General features: G+C 40.9%; 1 protein-coding gene across 5 annotated transcripts in view; it reads right to left on the bottom strand.

Annotated features, from left to right (window-relative positions):
* Positions 1 to 2,001: 2,001 nt before the first annotated feature.
* Positions 2,002 to 12,786, bottom strand: part of PLEKHA8 (pleckstrin homology domain containing A8) — a 29,556-nt gene continuing 18,771 nt past the window's right edge. For 3 of the 5 annotated variants that reach the window (XM_030485120.1, XM_030486881.1, XM_030487748.1), the window contains 5 exons: positions 12,191 to 12,249; positions 10,757 to 10,887; positions 10,189 to 10,259; positions 8,824 to 8,885; positions 2,002 to 7,881 (listed from right to left, as the gene is read on the bottom strand). In XM_030485120.1, coding sequence (XP_030340980.1) covers positions 7,684 to 7,881; positions 8,824 to 8,885; positions 10,189 to 10,259; positions 10,757 to 10,887; positions 12,191 to 12,249 — 521 coding nt within the window. In that variant the 3' untranslated portion in view covers positions 2,002 to 7,683. Of the gene's footprint in view, positions 7,882 to 8,281; positions 8,414 to 8,823; positions 8,886 to 10,188; positions 10,260 to 10,756; positions 10,888 to 12,190; positions 12,250 to 12,786 lie in introns of those variants that run through there. The other 2 variants (XM_030485968.1, XM_030488614.1) reach the window with 2 other exon arrangements.

Below are 12,786 nucleotides of genomic sequence, written 5' to 3'. Positions count from 1 at the left end.
GCTACATAGTGGCAGGCTGGTCACACTGCCTGATGTTACAGGCTTAAGAAAATGTAAATTAATATTTAATTACTTTACCCAAAGTGAAAGAGCTTCAACAGAAGAGAGTCCTATTTCAGGAGCAAAGCTTGGGTGTATGAACTCTCTACACAAGTAAAGGACCAATATAGAAAATAAAGCGTCACATAAAGAAACTTGTGGGCTGGCTGACAAGAAGCATGTCCAAGGTCTTTGAATTAGCTTCCACCCAGGGGCTGGTTCAAGCCCCCGGGGAGAGCAACATTCTCAAGGTGAGTGATGAAGTATGAGGTGGGTAAAAGCAGCAGTGATTATACACCCACAGTGTGCTGTAATTAAAGGTGTGAGAATACAAATCCTTAAAAGACTTTGGGGGAAGGGGAATTTAATAAACTGGATTGAAGAAAATAAGCTGTGAAATGTCCTGGCAGGATCCAATCTGCAACTGGAACATTCAGCATGTCCCTGACAAGGAGACGACTCCTTACAGACAAGCACCTGTAAGGTCCCTGGGCCTGGCTGGCATACCTGCTGAAGCAGGACTGGTGGTGCCTCAACACAAGGTCAGCAGAAGAAAGCTCTGTGTGGGAGGGGGTGCCTCTTGCTCTTGATGACTGTCTCCTACCATGTTTTTGGCAAGAAAGCTCTCCCAGGCTCTTGGAGGAGCACACACAGGTGTGTCCTGCCCATGGGGCAAAGCGTCTTGTTCTGTTGGTTTGGGGAAAGCTGGTTACTGCTCTACGCATGGGATATGGAGCGCTGGGCTCAATGAGTGTTGAATGCCTGAGACCACAGCTCAGATGTCATGCTAGGGAGAAAGCAGGGCAAGCAACAGGCAACACAGTGGAGGCTGCGTGGCACATGGCTTCCTCGCGCTTGCAGGAAGGAGGTTGGGTACCAGCTGCTAAGCAAGAAAGCAAGTGGAAAACTATGACCTATAGGAAACTATGTGAGACACGTCTGGTCGCTGAAGGCTACAGATGAGCTGGCGCTACCGACACTGGAAACAGACGCTAAATTGATTGGAAATTATTTTGGTGGAAAGCCATAGCTGGAGCAGGAGCCCTGGTAGGAAGATGAATTGATGTAAAAATGCATTTTGAAGCCTCAGATCGGTTTGACTTTGAGAAAAAAGTGACCAAAGATGCTCTCTCTTTGGCATGGCTGCAGGACTTTGCACAGGCCACACACCACTGCATCTTGCCGAACAGAGCGAGGTACACATTTAGAAAGCAGCCAAATGCTGGTGGTTGGCACCAGGATCCACTGGGGGCTCTACCAGGGAAGCAGCATCTCAGTGACTCCTTGATCGACAGCTCTGGAAGGACACAAGTATCGCCAATTTCAGGTCCCCCTGTTCCAGGTGAAACTCCTGCACTAATGGTGATGTCTTGCTAAAGCAGTGGGTTAACAGCAAAAGATCCTGGAGAAGTTTTACCAGATCTTGCAAGCCAAAACACCCTGGATAGGGGTGAAGGATAGGGGAATGCAAGAACACAGCGAAACTTGAAAAAGCTTTTTTCCCTCATCTCCAAAGTCACAGGTTGAGCCTGCACTGCTGTCACTGCAGCTTCTCTGGGAACCATCCCTCACAGGGCTGGGAAGGGCAGCTGGAAGCTTTCTAAGGCTGATGTGTTTTTTTTTTTAATGATGACATGCAAGAAAAATCTAAAATCTGTGTTAAGACACAAAAGGAGAAAAAGAAGAGGAATAAATATCTGTTAATTAATAAGCATAGTTGGATCAGTATATTGAAATATTAGGAACAAATACATGGCAACATCTTGATGAAATATTCCAGACGGACAGACACTTAAGCTTGGTTGCACCAATGTCTGGAAGTGTCTGGCATACTGCAGCTTCTCCCACACTTCATTTTCTCCACCCTAGTACTTGTGCTTGATACTTACTCTCACACTGCCAGGCTGGCTTTTGTAACTATAGCCTTTACATATTTACACTGGCCAAGAACCCACAGCCACATGCCAGAAACAGCTTTTATTCTCGTAATCTAAACAGGCTCCATGTTTGTTAACATTCTTCATACAAAGATACATACAGGTAGTTTCTGTGAACCAGAAACATACTGTTTTTGACTGTTCACACAGTACCTAGAACAGATGCAGTCCTGAAGAGCACTTTAGGCCCCCTGATGCAATAAAAGAAACAAAATCCATGCAAGGAGAAAGCAAGATTTTAAAACATGCTTATTTAAAATAAGTTTATTATAATGAAATAATATAAAAGTCTGACAAAGGTCTTAACAATGCTCCAGAAGAAGAGACAGATGCTGTATGATCTGAGAGATGATGCAGACTGGAAACTCCAAAGTATCTCAGACATAATTGCTTATGAAAGCACAATTTGTGCAATGCTTACACTGAAACAGGTGATTTTGGGGGCATGAAGAAGCCCTTAGAATTAGGTAAATTTAAAGTGTGAAAACCTTCTCTTCATCTTTAAATGTATTTCAGTATGTATGTAATGTATTTTAGTATATATAAGTAAGGCTTTCCATAAGCTTAGCTTGACATTGATAAAATGTATGCCCAAAATTGGCTTTAAAAAAAGAAAACAGAAAAGGAAAACACAAAAGCAAGCTGCTTCGGTTTTCAGTTTAGTCACCATATTCTGGAATGTGATTTACTTGTCTAGTTTCAAGTAGACATAAATCTCAAACTTTCAAGACGGCTTTAAATAAAGGAATTAATAAGTTTTGGACCCTCTGAATGCTGCAATGAAAAGTAAAAATAACAGACAGTGTTAAGCAGAAATCATGAGATGAAAACAAGGAAGTTTCATATATACATTTATATATATATATATATATGAGAAAATCCACCTCCAGCACATCTGGAGTATGTGCGGGGAGAAATCCTATACCAAGAAAGGGATATTAAAAATGACAGTCAAAGATCACATTTGGAAGAACTGCATGCCAGTGGGAGGGTGCATGAGTGTTTAAGTGATGCATATGCCTACGTTCTAACTTCAAAGTAAGTGCTTAAATCCTTGTGTGAACCGTGAGCACGATCAGCTACTGCCTGGGCTTGCTCAGGGCCAGTAAGTGCGCTATGATACCTCTTCTGCACAAGGGTGATTTTATATTGCCTAGAGCACGCCTTAGTTTGCAGGGTTTGTTCACAAAGAGGCTATAGAAGGTAGCAGCGCGGCATGAGTTCAGTTATTCCCAGCCCCCTTCTCTTTTTGTTTTATCCATACTATGCAGGCAAGACAAGAGAAGTAAGTCAATTAAAACCAAAAACAATCCCTGTGCTTTCACTCATAAGAGGTAGAACTGCCAAGTCTGAAGCACCCCAATTTAAACTTCAGCAGTGAAATCAAACATTCAAAGTGGTGTGGTTTTCCTAGCAAAATATGTCAAACCAGGGAGAAACTTCCAGCAAAAGCAACACGTTCTCCATATGACTGAATACTTGGTTGCCTGCCAAAGTATTCAGGTCTGAGTTTCTAAGTTGACATTTGTATCACAAAATTTTCTGCTTTGTGTTCTTATGGAGAGATGCTTCAATCTGACAGCAACAATGGAAGACCTGACAGATGACAATGAAAGAAAGGAAGGGATGGGGACCAGGTGAGGTAAGAGGAAAATACAGCCAGGTAGTAACATGCTAACAAACTTTTCTGGGGTATGAAACGCAGTTTAAGGTTCCCTTATGTTTTTCACAACAACTAAAGTGATAATGAAAAGTGATAATGAAAAGAAAGGGTTGGGTCCAGCACATGAACACATGTAACACTGTTTTCTATAATGGTCCATATCCTTTGCCAAAGCACTTTGTGAACAACTAGAGCACATTTTGGGCATACTTTTTAGACATCCAGCAAACACTTTTCAAACTATGGAACATTTTTAAAGCAAAGAGCTGTGACCTAAGTCCTCTTTACAAACAGCTTGTAAGCGAAGGTATATGGCCGTTAAAAGTTAAGTGCATCTGTTAAAGGGAGACCCATATTACAACAGTGTCAAGATGGGACGTTTCAAAGATTACTTAAGTTTACACTAAAGCGTTTGAGTATCCAGTTCATATTCTACAATTGTAATGTCACAGTACTTCAATATGCAACCGAGTATGGGGTCTTAAAATAGCAGAGGGGGCTCCAGAACATAGTTAAAAAAAAACCCCACCAAAACCCCAAAACCCTCAACAACAAAATAAATAAAATAAATAACAGCCTCCCATCGCTAAGCAGAACTCGTCTGAAATTGAGAGCCCTGCTCTAATGCCAACAGCACTATATTACAAAGATGCATGTATGATCTCTATTCAAATATGCTGACTGCCATTATTCAGCACTTCTATCAGATTGCTTTGGGATTTACCATGTCTCAGCAAGGATGCACATTGGATAGACACTGCCAGTGTCATATGCTGTATCAGAGTTCTGTGCTCAGCTATACTAATTTCACAAAAAGCAGCCTTACTCTCCTAGGGTAAGGCTGTGATTACTCTTATTTTGCCATGGCTAAGTAAAATCCCTGAGAATACGCAACTGTTAGACATTGAAGGAAACAGCCGAAAGCATTTCTAAAGGAAAGGGATGCAAAACTTCAGACTAGTGCAGTATAAGAAACCAAAGCTGTTCATGTAAAGTGTACAGAGCAAGGGTGCTGTTATCCGGGAATCATGTGGACCTCTATCAGTGTGCAGGTTAGCTGTTTGTAAACGTCAGCCATTAAAAAAAACCCGGAACAACCCTAACCAATCAACGAACCAAACAAACCAAACAGAAAACAGCAGCCTTCTCTCCAATTGTAAATCTGAAGTCCAAAAGTCAGTTGCTTGTTCTCTATGATTATTAAAATCAAAAGCAATCCTGTTTGCCAAAATGACATCACAGGAAAAGAATTGTCCACCAGTGTATTTGCTTCCTCTTGGTCATCTGGTCTACTGCATCGTTAGGGGTATAACCTGGGGTTCAGCTCTACAACATTGTGCATGGGTTTCTTTCTCTGTGGTGATCTGACTGGAAAGATAGCATTTGTAAGTCTTAGAAGTGCTCAACACCCTGCAAGAGAAGCACACGGTGAAGTACAAGTTTTGAAGGCAAGGACACTTTGCTCAATCCCTTCTCTACAAGAGAAGGCCCCTGTTAACAACAAGCACACAGGGGCTTCCTGAAGCCACGGTCTCCTAAAAACATTCTCAAGCACCAATTTCAGAGTTCAGAAAGATCAACTCTACATAGAAGAGCATGACAAGGAAGCCTGCTCTGAAGCAGAGTGCCATGCTGATTAGAGGATATGTAATGTGGACCATTCTCTATTTGTTAGAAGAAAGAAGAATGGTAGGAGTTAGTAAGTGCTGAAGCTAATGAACCAGTGAAGCTGTGAAGCTTTCTGCCTATGAAATAAAGCCTCCCGACTTCTTGCATCTAATACGGGGTATGACGCACTACTAACAAACTAGTGGTTCTCCTGCTAGTTAAAAAAAAACACAAACCAAACCAAACAACAAAACACAACCAATCAACCAAAACCAGAAAACCCAAACATACCTCCAAGACTTTAAGTGCTGAATACATGTTCCTCCTAGTGGAAAAGCTTAGAGCAAAAAGGGAACTCACATTTCGTCATGATCTGACAGTTAATTTCTAGAGAAGAGAGATCTCTTCCGGCTGATATTTTGTGGAATCATGGTCTCCATTACCTTTCCAAAGCATTCAGCTAAAAACTGTTACAGCAAAGTTTTCCGCGTAACAGCTGAAAACCTTGAGGAAACCACACCAAGTGGAAAGTTAGTTGATCTACTTACAGGAGTGGTTTCTTTGCATTCATGCTTAGAAGCAGCAGACAGCTGAATCCCAGAGGTTCTCTACCTCTTTTTTACCACTGCAAGTATGAAATAATTGAATGGAGCTTTGATCAATTTGACTTTGTACTCAAAAATAAATATGTACTACTTAATTTAAGAAAATCCAAAAGACTAAAACCCCCACATCCTTCTGATTCCTCTTGGAGCATGTAGGAACTACAGACAGGCACAACTCAGAGAAGATGACAGGAACAAGAAAATTGCACTGTTCAAATGCCTAATTAGAGTCCTGGTGTCTTGCTTTATACACCAAGTGTGAGGTTTGGTCTTTTCTTCAAGCATCATACACTTTTCTTAAAGCTAACAATGCTAGGCTCTTTAGAAAGGATCAAGTATTCACTGTGCAGAGAGGCTCCCACCACAGAGCAATGCAGGGCAGCAGGTCTGCAGTACATTCATTTTACTGACAACACAGTTTTTAGCCTAGCAAAAGCCAGTACTTTTCCTGTATGGCAACACTGACTTCTATATTTATGAAGATTTACTAATTGTAAGTACCGTATTAGCACAGTCTTCTCTCCTGCACGAGTTAACTGTTTGCGCAAAGCCATCTGAAACCCTAGGTCACCACTGAGATACCTGCTTATGCCTTGAATGGGCAGCCAGTAATTCACAGGCAACCTTCTAGTCATAAACACAACTAGGAATTTTGTCCATTCCATATCACTAGCTAAAAGAACTTCCTTATTGTTTTCAATAGTAGCAGCGTTAAGGAGAACATTTTTATCTGTATCAGCAAAATGGGAAAAAGGGCAAGTATTACTTTCTTAATTTCCAGTCACTTCTACATCATTTCAAATTAACGTTTGTAATTGGCCCAATGTGTAACAGCTCCATGACAAATTCTAGCTTCACCTACACTTTACTCATTTCATATCCACTTTCATGAAGTAACTGCCCATAATGGCAGTTCAGGAAGGATTTTAATGAAATATGCCTCTTAAACTGCCAGCTGTATTCAATTTAAAAGCAAATACTTTGTTTTTGTGTGAATTTAAGAAAACCCTAAACCCAAAATAGAAAAAAACCACCAAAACTTTAATAAACCAGGATAATGCACATGATCTTCAATTGCTTGTGTGAAGCACTGTTGGAATTAGCTGGGCTCTGCCAGTCTGTGCCAGCAAATTTCTTGTGGACCACTGGCAGGAGTTGACAGGGAGACCATGACACTTACTGGGAACTGGTCAGGGAACACGGCACCCAGTTTCAAAGGCTGGTTCCCAGGGAAGCTCAGACCACCAGCCACATATGCCTGTGGTGAAGATCTCTGCAATAACTGGGGAGGTGCTGCATTAAAAAGCTTCAACAGAAATTAATGACAGACTCACCACACACCTTATAAGCTGGCATTTAGCTGCCCATGTTGACAATAACTTTCTCTACCTCTGTCCTACACAGTCGCAGGGAGTGGGCACAGGGCATGGGAAAGCCAGAGCCAGCAGCGCCTGCCTGGGCACCGTGTTGACGTCCTAGTGCTCCACTGCACACGCAGCTCTCTCCTAAGGGAGCAAAGGCCAAATTCTGCTCTGTTGCTTTTATGAGGTGAAGAGAAGAGGAAGTGCACAGGCAGGAGAGAAACAATCAAAAACATTCATCATGGACACAGTTATGATCCAACGAGAAACAGTACCTCTGCATTTAAACACAAACCAAGTGTAACAAAGAAGTAAAAATCACACATACCCTTCCCCAAAAACAATCACAACACCCTTCCCACCTTAAAAGATACAATGAACAGAAACAATGTCCAAAAATAACCCAAAATGAAAGAAATCTTTGTTAACAGACACAGTCCCTGAAGTTTTAAGATGCAGTCTTGCTGTAGTCATACCACCTCATCTGACTCCAAACCATGTACTTCATAGAGAGTGTCCAAGATATTTAGCTGCTTTTCCATGGCTGGTAAGTAAATGTTGAGGTCCCTCTGCATTCCTTTGTAAAATGTTTCTTCCTGAGGATCACACTCCTCTACAGACAGAGCTGCCACAAAGTCTTCGTACGTTGGAGCTGCCCTTAAAGCTAACTGGGAGAGGAAACAAAGCTATCAGATTTGAAAACAGAACAGGAAAAGAAACCTAACTAAAGCCAAGAAAACCTTCTGAGACATCTCTCTTCGCACTTAGATTGCATAGCTTTAACGTACTTATGTGTACGTGCATATGTTAAGGATTTCTACTGAGAGGGAGGATAACATCTTTTTCTTTTATTGTTTTTATTATCTCTGCATAGATCCCCAGTCGAAGTCATCTTCAGGGAGGCCTGATTTTTAGGGAGTGTCTGTATATCATATTTTGTACTGATAAATAACATACATTAGAAATTAATTAAATACAAACCCCAAAGAAAGTGCAGTTTGTTAGGGGAACTCCTAACCAAGTAACACACACTACTGCACTAAAGTCCCATTCTCAAAATGCTCTTCAGAAAGCTCTCCCCAACATTACTGTTTCTCCCAGTCGAAGTCTCTGTCATGACTGTGGGGACGAAGCTTTCCTTTTGTCTTTTGCAATTTCAGTGATAATTTCCAGTGATAAACACGAGGGGGAGCTGCCAGACTGGACAAAAAAATAAACCATTTCCTCTAGCTGATACATCCCACTTCAACTCCTGACACATTTTGCACTAAACCTTCTTGAATGCTCACATCCAAAGACAGATCAATCCTCAAAAAAAGCAATCTCAAATTTCTTAATTTAACAGCCCTGAAAGACTGTGCTGAAAAACACATAATGAACAAAGTATGCATGCAAGCGTGATCTGGTTTGGCACCAGAAAGCAGGTTCCACCCTGAAAGCCCAATACTAAATTTAGTGATAACCACAATCCTCACCATGAGGATTAGGTCTGACAAAGGCATCTATTAATTATAATGCTTAGAACTTTAACACAGTTTATCAATTACATTCAACATAAGATCACATGAACAAGACCCCCACCTTCATCAGCAAGCAAGATAAATACTTACTGCAAAGACCCCACGGACAACCCAACCATGGTGCTGCCGTAATGTCTTTCCATAAGCATTGTCTTAAAGGAAAAGTAAATAAAGAAATAAATCAAGAGATAGATGTATGACAGTTTTAAGTTTGCATCACAAAGAGAACTTAGAGCTTAAAAATGACTATTATATGATATATTCTTGTCACTGGATGCAAATAATGGCTGTTTCTGAGCACCACAGTTATAACTGAATGGAGATGACAGATGCAGGATTTTCACACTGGGGTCTCAGCTCTGCTGTCAAATCTCCTTCGACTCATCCTCAGCAAGTGTTCTAACAGACAGGAAGGCAAATGTAATTTTTATTTGACTACCTGTGCTTCATGGTTAACACCTCTTCTACTGTTAGATCTCAGTTCAGTGCAAGTCTGAGAACATATTATATGGGGTTAAACAATCCTGAAAGCTGATGTTAGCCAGCCTCGAACAAAGTGGTTAGCTCAGGCATTAACCAAGAACTTTACCTTCACACCTGAAGGTCCAGTTTTGAGGATCACTGGAACAGAAAGCACCAGGCCTTTATTAAAATCACCCTCAGGATCTCTCTTGCGAATGCCCGGAGTGTAGCCTTTGATGAAGACCCTTGTTATGTTCCTAGGCAGCTCCATCTTGACACACAAAACTTCTTATATACAAAGCCAAACATCTCTGAGCCATATTTTCCCATTCTTAGTTTGTTACAGTTGTAATTTCATATTCTTGTGCTTCAGTTGAATTTTTAAGTATCTGACATTGTATCACACTTCCCCTGAGCTCACTTTAAAGAATTACCTCTGCATTTTGCTGCTTACTCAGGGATAACCACGTCAAGTCTAAGGCGGGTTTGTACTTTGTTTTATACTTGCTGTGGGCACTACTACTAATTCGGTAAGTGTCAGAAATTGTGTACTTGGAAAAAATTCCTTCTCTTCTATTACAAACTCCCTTCTAATCGACACACGCAGTTCACAGCCATACTGGCAAAGAGGTGATATCTAAGAGTAAAGGCCAATCTCACAAGGAACTAAAAAAATAACACAACAGCAGCCATAAATTCCAGAGCACTCTTGCTGCAAACTTGTGGAGAAAACATAATGAATACTTTTTTCCCTTGTCAAAAGTATGCCAGTTAAAGGAATTTTTATCTGCTACTAAATCAACATTGACCAGTTATCTAGCAATCCGCTTGAAGGTGGCCATTTTCAAAACTGTCGTTTTCAAAAAAGTTATGTCTTGGAGATTACTTGCATCATTAGTCACTACAGAAAAGCAAACAGGTTCTAAAGGAGAAGGAAAGCAGGCAAGTATGTAAATTCAGAAGCACACAAAGAACAAAGCAACTAGCACTTACTCAGAGCTGTTTGGATATTCTTTTCCCCATTCTTCACTTCTGTCAAAAACCCTTTCAAGAACTTTAAGCCTCTGTCAGGATGAACCCATGAAATAAAAAGAAACCACGTTTATAACGAAGTAACCCAAAGTATAACAAAGCCCCCAAAGTTACAATACAACTCAGAAGTGAAATAAAACTCAGAATTAAGGTGCCATTTTCAATCTGGATTAAAAAAATGCAGCCAAAACCTCCAGCTTCTCTCCCAGCCAAAGAAAAACACTCCGAGAAAACATTGCTGCTGCAGCCTGAAATCACCTGCCTGATGTTCTGACCCAGAAAGATCAGTCACTCACTATAACTTCACTTTTATGGGAAAAAAGGTTGCCTGCCATCGCTTTTGCAGGCCTTTTGGCAAAGTTGCAGTGATACAACCACAGATGACACATTAATCTTGAACCTAGCCAGTTTGAATTGGTGAAGCCTGCGGAAAGTAACTGATTTGCTCCACATACATAAGCTTGCACTGGTGAAAGGTCCCTCACTGCACCTTAGCAGTTCATAGTGTAAGTAGATACGAGGCTGTTACCTTTTCAGCCACAGGAGAGCCTCCGTAGCAGAGTTTCTAACTTGTGCTACACCTGCACTCACTTCATGGAGCACTATCTTCTGAAGGGTATCGAACTCTTCTTTGTTGGTTATAAATTTCTGGTTTATTTTCTGGAGAAAAAAACCAAGAGCCAAAGTTTTAGGTTTTTAAGACAAAACAGTGAACTGTCCTATAAATACCACCTATTTACCAGAACTCTTCCCTGCAAAGGCACACCATAGATCCCCAACCATGTCACACACTACCCACGGCACGACTGCCTGCCATGCTGGGCATGCCTTCCCAGGGCACCCCCCAGACACATCTAGCTAGCCATCTGGGTAACACCACCAAAAAACCCATCTCAGTCAAAGATTTACATGGAACCTACCATTTCTGTCTGACAAAAATGCTGTGTGTTCACATGACATCCTCTACACCAGTGGACAGCAGTTAAGTCAACCTGCTCTCCAAGCAAAGTACCCGTTGCCCCATGCCTTAACTACAAACAAGACTACCTTCTGACAACTGCTAGCTGCAAATTCTCGATTACACTTAGCAGTCATTGGCATGCTTAAGCTTTTTTAATTTATTCCTAAGTTTGTTATACACAACTCCTCACAAAAACAAGAGAGAAAAATATATAAGGGGCACATAAACAGATTCCTCTTCTACATTAAAGGAGTAGCTGCCTATCACTTGACAATAAATATTCAAGGTTTTAGGTTTTCAAATAGTGTTCTCCTCTCTTGCTATTTTCTGTCTTTCAGTGGCTACCTTCAGTAAGATAAGCGAATATGTGTCTTTGCACCAAAAAAAATCCGAACATGCGCAATGCTCCTTATCATCCACTCAGAAGATATGTTTTGCCTTTTTTTTTTTTTTTTCCCTTTAAAGAAAAGCCATGAAGTCTCGCTATGAATACAAGTTCTCTCACAAGCAGCACTTCAAACCTTTTCAGACTTGGAGCTGGAAGAACTTCCAGAACAAGAACTGAGGCTGCTGAGGAGCTGCTTCTTAACGCACTAACTTCCTCCTCCCTGGTTGAGGAAAGGGTTCCCCCCTCCCCTCCTCTGTTTGTTTTACAGTCTAAAGTCAATATTGCTACCACCTCATCATGACTTACAATCTATTCAGCACAGAATCAGAGCCATATTCTTTAGGTGTAACAGATGTTTTATATGGCAGTCAATCAAGTGTGTTATAAGCTTGCACACAACAACTGGATTTATCAAACACCGCATGTACTGTAAGAACAGAATTAGGGGCTTTTCGGCATTTTGATCTGACAGATGGTAGCGTTATCAAACATTAAACAGCCTTCCAGTATTGACTCCTACAAAGATTCTTGAGCTTTAGTGACCAAAATAGATACTTTGTTAATAAAAAAAAAAAAAAAAAAAAAAAAAATCAGTGCTAGAAATAAGCTTTTACCTTGATGTTACCTACAAAATCCATTTTAACAGGAGCAAAAACAGTTGGTCCCAACTTGTCTAGGAAAAAAAAAAAAAAAAAAATCCATATTTTAAAATTGTGTCTTTTTCCAGTCCTCATGTCTTAGTAACAATTAATTTCATTTACTGTCTTAATCCTTCTAAATGGCAGGAGAATACTAAATGAACAATCGAAGTTCTTTCTTTGGTGTAGAACCAATGTTGGTACAAATGCTAAATACACCAACCTACACTTCAGAAGTCTTCTAAAAGGGTGCATGCTCACAAGGACCTCCCATCCACTGTTAGATGCAAGGACCAAGCAGGTGGGGGGCTGCACTAGCTGGAGATAGAAGTCTTTCAAAAAATCATACAGCTAGTACAGCTGATGGTGCGCTGTCAGCTGTACTGGACGTGCAAGTCATCTGCACCGCTCTTTTGAGGGGAAGAAATTGCTGTTCCAGATAGACCCATAGATTTCCAGACAGCCTACACATTGGTCTGTTCTAAATGAGAGTGGATCCTCTATAAAGGGAAGGAGTAAGAAACATCTCCAGCTATCAGTCAAATTGATTCTGCTGATAGGAACTGTTTCTA

The sequence above is a fragment of the Strigops habroptila genome, chromosome 1 (genome assembly GCF_004027225.2).
Source record: "Strigops habroptila isolate Jane chromosome 1, bStrHab1.2.pri, whole genome shotgun sequence".
Classification (NCBI taxonomy): Eukaryota; Metazoa; Chordata; class Aves; order Psittaciformes; family Psittacidae; genus Strigops; species Strigops habroptila.
Note: the sequence above shows the minus strand (reverse complement) of the source record. Positions and strands in the feature narration are given on the sequence as shown.